General features: G+C 33.9%; 1 protein-coding gene across 1 annotated transcript; it reads right to left on the bottom strand.

The window, feature by feature from the left end:
- Nucleotides 1-1,298: 1,298 nt before the first annotated feature.
- On the bottom strand, nt 1,299-2,670 carry LOC110109612 (trihelix transcription factor GT-3b). The gene is made up of 2 exons (XM_020840772.2): nt 2,353-2,670; nt 1,299-2,162 (listed from the first exon to the last, which is right to left on the bottom strand). The coding sequence occupies exons 1-2, from the start codon at nt 2,623-2,625 to the stop codon at nt 1,644-1,646; spliced, it is 792 nt and encodes a 263-aa protein (XP_020696431.1). The 5' UTR covers nt 2,626-2,670; the 3' UTR covers nt 1,299-1,643.
- Nucleotides 2,671-6,602: the final 3,932 nt, after the last annotated feature.

The following is a 6,602-nucleotide window of genomic DNA, read 5'->3' as shown; positions in this document are numbered from 1 at the left end:
TGAATAAGTACATATATATTATTTCTAATGTCGTGCGGCAATGATTACATTTATAGGTTATAGTACCATATTGAGCTATTAACTCACTCCATGATTTTTATATATTTTAGGAAGGGGTCAAAATCTAGTGGAGTGAGGCTAATAAGGATTTCAAGGTTTAGATTTTCTAGGATATATAAAATTTTGAATATTGATTTTTTTTTTAAAAAAAAATATTTAGGGAATTTATTATCATCTCAACATCTCCACACCAAGGAATCCTTGTTGCATTAATTATTATCTTTCGCATAGGCTACAAAATTTGAGGACAATTACTCATTCTCACATTTAATAACCTTATAAGAGGAATATTTTAGCCTTATCAAAGTAGTTGTAAATCTTAGGTATCACTCATAACTTGGTTGATGCATGATAGCTCGGGACTCATTATAGAGAAGCACTAGTGCTTGTTATGGTAAATTTGCATCACCAAAGTAGGATTGTATCAAACCTCCTAATATAGGAGTATCCGAGCCTAAGGATAGCTAGCGAAATGCACATATGTGATATAGAATAATATTTAACAACTTGAAAAGAAAGAATTAGAGCATACAAATGGGGAATCATGAAGTATAAGTTTTTCCCCTCACTATTAGAGGCATTTATAGGTTGAAGGGAGGATGATGAGATACGCGTTTTTCTTGTAAATTTCATTTCTTTGAATATTTATAAAAGTTTTTCACATATATATGGAGGAAATTATATTTTCCTCTTGATTTTTTCACCATTGGATCTTTGATTTAAGGATAAAAGCTTATTCTAAGATATCTCATATCTTCTTCCACGATAACATTTTTAGTCCTCAAGTTCTTGCTCAATCTTGCACTAGCCATCCTCCTCCGCATTCCTTCCCAACTAGTTCTCACATATAGCAACTTAAACTTTTCCATCTCTCCATTCACAAACTTCCCCCTAGAACCTTGGTTTTGAAGTGATGCATGAGGTTGGAGGTAATCGACACTGATAAATCCATTGTGGCTCAATAAACAAGGAAGGCATCAGTGATCAAGATGGCTCAATGATCGTGTTCAATAAGAAAATCATAACTAATCTTAGCTTAACCGTTTGGAAATCCGACTTTGCTATCGAGCCTAGGGATTTGAAGGCTTTATATGAACATAATTTGCTCAAAGTCCTAAAAACAATCAACAAAATAATGTAAAAATACATAGTGCATTGAAATGCTCAAATTTATTGATTATTTTTATTGATATCATATTCAAAATTAAGGAGAATAAAACATTAAACAAAATAATACTAAAAAAATCATTTGAATCGTAATTTAAATAACATTTCTCAGTAAATTATTCTTATACACACACAAGAAGATGAACGAATTTTCATGCACATTCTTCTACATGGCACGCAGACCATTTCTTCCTTGGTCAGAAACAGTATCGAACCCTAGTACTCCTCAGGTCTTCACCTCTTACTAAAAATGCCATCTATACTCACTCTCCTCTTCAAAATTAAAACTAAGATGCAGTACAGGGGTCGATAAGGTCCATTACATAGCACCAAAATCTTTGATCAACAAATCTAACTAAAAATTAACTAAAAAGCAAGCAAAAAAACTACCTTGGCTCCCATACGTACATAACCATTCAATCGCCATTATCGCCGTCAAGCCTTGCAAAAATAGTAGCAATGATTCTATCCCGTCGCTCGGCTCTGACCTCCTGCCTTGCCCACCGCTCTTCTTCTCTTTCTCGCCATCTCTTCTCCATAGCCGCCCGCTCTTCATGAATCCCCTCCATCACCCTCCGCAACTCGAACTGGGCCTCACGCCTCTCGGCATCTCTCCTCTCTGCAGCCTGCAACCACCTCTCTTCCCTCTCCCTTTGCCTCCTCGCCAGCTCCTTTAATGCCCACGACACTTCTTCAAGTATCCTTCCTCTTTCTTCTCCTTCATTTCTACCACTTTTCCTTTTCCTTTTCTTCTTCATTCTTCCGTCATCATCATCTTCTTCTTCCTGCTTCTCCTCGACTTCTTCCGGATCCAATACTCCCTTCTCCTTCTCCAAGCTGTGAAGCCTTTGCACCCTTCTCGAGAATATATTTTTCATTTCCTCATAGTAAGGGAACGTCTGCCTACTCCTCTCATCGTCCATTGCCTCGCTTCCCTGTCAAAGTGTAAAAGCACCGCATTGCATAACCAGAGGAGACAGAAAGTGGGTGAAATAAATAGATTCGACTCAAGATAGTGGCACGATTGCTCTCATTTGTAGATTGCAGATGCTTCGATAAACATAGGAGTGTGGCTCACGCAACCGAAAAAAGAATAAATAAAAACAAAAGAGAGTAAAAGAGGACCTTGAAGCGTGTGAGAAGGTTCTTCCACTTAGACTTGCATTGTTCGGGGGTGCGATAGAAGCCCTTACTAAGCATGCGTGATGAGATTTCTTCCCAAAGACGCTTATTGCGTTTAGTCTCAGCAAAGCACTGATCGAGCTCAGCTCGGACGGAGAGGAACTCCCGGGTCTCCGCCGGACTCCACTGTGGTAGCCTCTCGCCTCCGCCGCCGCTGGAGGCGGCAACGTCGACACCTGCGAGATCTTGTTCTTGATGATGCAAGTGATATTCCATGGATTGAAGAGGCGTTAGAGATCTTATAATGGAGAGGAGAAAAAGGTAAAAGCGGAGAAAGGATAAAAAAAAAAAATAGAAAGAGAAATAGAGTTTCAATCGGAAATCGCAGTTCTTCATCTCTATCTGTCAACGCGGAAACGGCTTGTTTTCCCATTGCTTTTTCGGCGCATGCATGCGTTCGGTTTTCGTCATGCTTACGCATATGGGAAAAAAACGTCAGTACATAAAAAATATTAAATATATATAAATATCGCATATCAATAAAAAATAATGATTTTTTTTATTAATATGAATTTATATCGATTATTTTTTATTTAAAAAATTAAATATCTTTTAATCATTCAATTTCTATCTTTGTATAGTTATCTTGTCGCAATTCCTACGCGTTTAGATTTGGGTATTCCGGGTCGTGACTTGTTCACTAAGCATCCTGCCCATATGCGGCCATTCCAGAACACATCCTGGTTTGTATCATGGCAAACGTCAGCTTGTAGCCCGTAAATCGGGTGGTCGGGTCAGGCCTGCCTTGGATCGGCCCGATTTTCCGGGTAGATGATGTAGACTGCCATACGGCTCAAAGATTCATTCACACAAGAATGGCTTGGACGGTTGGCCCTGTAAAAAGTTTTGCTCTGATAGCCTGAAGAATAGTGGTGTGAGTGATTTTGATATGACAATTAAATTGAAAACATTCTAAACTAAATTAAGTAACTTTTTAATGAGACTAACCTAAAAATATCAAAAGTTTGAGTCCAAATGAATCTAAATTAAGCACTTAAAATATAATAATTTTTTTTATAATATTAAGGGATTGTTTGATTTGTTGAAAAAAGAATGCAAGATTAAACAAAATTTTGGTGTTCGTTTTGATTAGAAAGGATTGTAGTATAAAATTTCAATGAATTTCTTGTATGCCCCCCTTGTTCACTTTTGATATATTGTAAGCTCACTCAGTTTTTATGATTTTATTTTATTTACAATCCAATTATTCTTCCACCATCATCCACATGCCAACCACCGCTAATTAATAGCTAGCCACCTTTGGCAATCGCTACTTGTCCATTGTTAACCACTACAAACCTCTAGTTAATAGCTAGCTAGCCACCTTTGGCAACCGCTACTCATCAATTGTTAACCATCACCGGTCTTCATTGGCTACCACCACTGCTGGTGGCCTCCACTTCTGCCAATTGCCAATAGACTAATGATCCCAACCCAACGTTTGTTAGTGACTGCCATCACTTGCCAACGACCACCCCTACAACCGTCTATGACTGACACCAATCATCGGCTCAATTCACTTCCCACCTGCTAGTAACTGGCATCATTTTACTACACTTGCATTTATTTTACATCAAGATAAAAAAGAAAAGTTTAACAACCCAAATTCTTAACTAACGTAGTTTTTTTTTTTTTTTCATGATAACCTCACGATTTTATCGCATTTTGTATAGAAAAAAATCTTAAAAAATGGAAAAAAAATTTTAAGGAGTTTGCAGCACCACAACGTCTGATGAAACAAATATGTTGTGCCAACTTCAAACTGTCAAGGCGCCTTAAATCCTACATTATGGCACCAAGTTCTCTAATTACTAGTGCTACAGCAGTAACAAAGCTAGTATCGTAGCATTACTAGCACCATATCATTAAAAAGTTAGCTTGACAGTTTAGGATTCTTTGTTTTCAAATACCAATGTACCACAATTTCTCACATCTTGACATCATTTTTGCCACTCGAGTGCCGCAATGCTCAAAGGTCAACATTGACATGACACTCTGGTTGTAACATTGAAGTCCCACGTTCTATCAGTAAAAAGACACAACTATTCACTAAGTACCCAATCCACAACAGGCATCATGGTAGTTCAAAAGTTTCAATGCCAAGACATTAGTTCACTTTAATGGTGTCATGACGTAACTCTTTTAAGTGCCATAGTGATAGATGCCTTTTGTGTTATCCTATGAATATTTATGCTGTTATGTTTATAAGGGATGTTAGTCACTTGTGTAAAATTTTATATTTCGTAGAGTACTTCTCTATCACTTAGAGTAAAATTTATGTAAGGCTAAAGAAGTACAATATACAATCATTTGGATTGTTTACCTTGTATTTCTTGAATCAACTCTTTAAGTTAAGAGAGGGGTGTACATGAGATATTTTGGTCCTTTTTAGTGATATCACTCTCTTGCGTTTTTATTTTTTCATGAGTTTAATAAAAATGAGTTTGCTTGTTACTTATTTTGTGTCTAGCTAATTCTCTAATTTCGGATTGATGATATATATAAAGTGCATGTTAATTATTAATAAAAACCCTTATTCTATAAATGTCAAATAATATTCTTTAATATTATCTCGTTCTTAATTTAATACATATAGTGGATATATGTGTAGTTAAAATATAATATGATGCATAGCTTCGACGGAGGAATGCAAGAACAATCACGAATATTGTGAGATGATATTTGCATGCCTAGGCATAGGATATAAAATATTATAAGTTCTTAAGAAGATACTATAATTGTAGGAGGTTAGCAAATATCCTTTACACCCATACAAGATCAAAAGAGATCTAGTGATGAATATGCTCTGAATTACATATATAATTAAGAGTCTCTTTAAAAAAGATATGAAATTTACATTCATCAATCCAAAAAATTTTATTTAAATATTTTATCCAATATTTTTTACTATTTTATTCCGTGATAGAATCTCCACAAATATCTTTTTTATTTAAGAAGGATAATTATTATAATTACAATAAATAATAACAGTTTGTTACAAGCATACATTCTAGAAGGTTTGACATTATACTCTATCACTTTATTACTTAATTTGACACGTATCCTTGTGTTTATTAAGTAGGGTTTTAATATTATTTATATCAAATAAAACCTAAGCCTTATTTAGGGGTGATAAAGCCTTAGACTTTTATATAATTCAAAAGTTCACTCCACAACCCCCATAATATTTTTTGCACTATTGCTAGGGAAGTATTTAACTTTTAATAATTTTAAATATATTATTTAATTAATTATATAGTTAAACCTACTTATATCTTTAGTTTTATTTATTTATTGTATATTCATATTTGCATCCTTTATAGATATAGAAAAAACATTTATTGTTTAACTCTGAAATAGAAAGAACTCTTTCAAAAATTTAAAAAACTAAAAATATTATAAAAATGGTTGAAATTGTACTAGATCAAGATCATTCTAATCCTCTTAGGGATTATGCTAACCCTTTAGTTGACAAAATTTTTTACAGAATTAATAGACCTACGATCCAAGCTAATAATTTTAAATAAAACCTTCCAAAATTTAAATGGTTCAAAATTCTCAATATGTGGGAACTTCTATTGAAGATCCCAATTTACACTTAGCAAGATTTTTAGAAATTTATGCAACATTTAAGTACAATAGTGTTAGTAATGATGTTATAGATTTAGATTATTTTCATTTTCTCTAAGAGATAAAGCTAGCTAAAATATGGTTGAATTCCTTACCCTTAGGCTCTATAACCATATGAAATGAGTTGACTTATAAGTTTTCTTGCTAAGTATTTCCTAACTTCAAAGATTACTGAACTTAGAAATGATATCTCTTTTTATTACCCAATTTGAAGGAGAATCAATTTATAAGAGTTGGTAGAGATTTAAGGAAATGCTTTGAAAATACACTCACCATGCTTTTACTGATTTGTTGGTTATTCAAATATTTTATAATGGATTAGTAGGATCTCTTATAACAATCATAGATGCTATAGCTAAAGGAAGATTAATGTTTAAGTCGTTTAAGGAAGCATATGAATTAATAGAGAAAATGACTACTAATAATTTCTAGTGGCCTGCTCTTAGGGTAAATCATAAAAGAGTAGTAGGAATTTATGAATATAATGCTTTGTCAATATTGACTTTATAAGTTTTAGTAATTTCTAAGAAGTTGAGAAAAATAGAAGTGAATACATAATTAGG

Source organism: Dendrobium catenatum, unplaced genomic scaffold (genome assembly GCF_001605985.2).
Source record: "Dendrobium catenatum unplaced genomic scaffold, ASM160598v2 fragScaff_scaffold_716, whole genome shotgun sequence".
NCBI classification, from domain to species: Eukaryota; Viridiplantae; Streptophyta; class Magnoliopsida; order Asparagales; family Orchidaceae; genus Dendrobium; species Dendrobium catenatum.
Note: the sequence above shows the minus strand (reverse complement) of the source record. Positions and strands in the feature narration are given on the sequence as shown.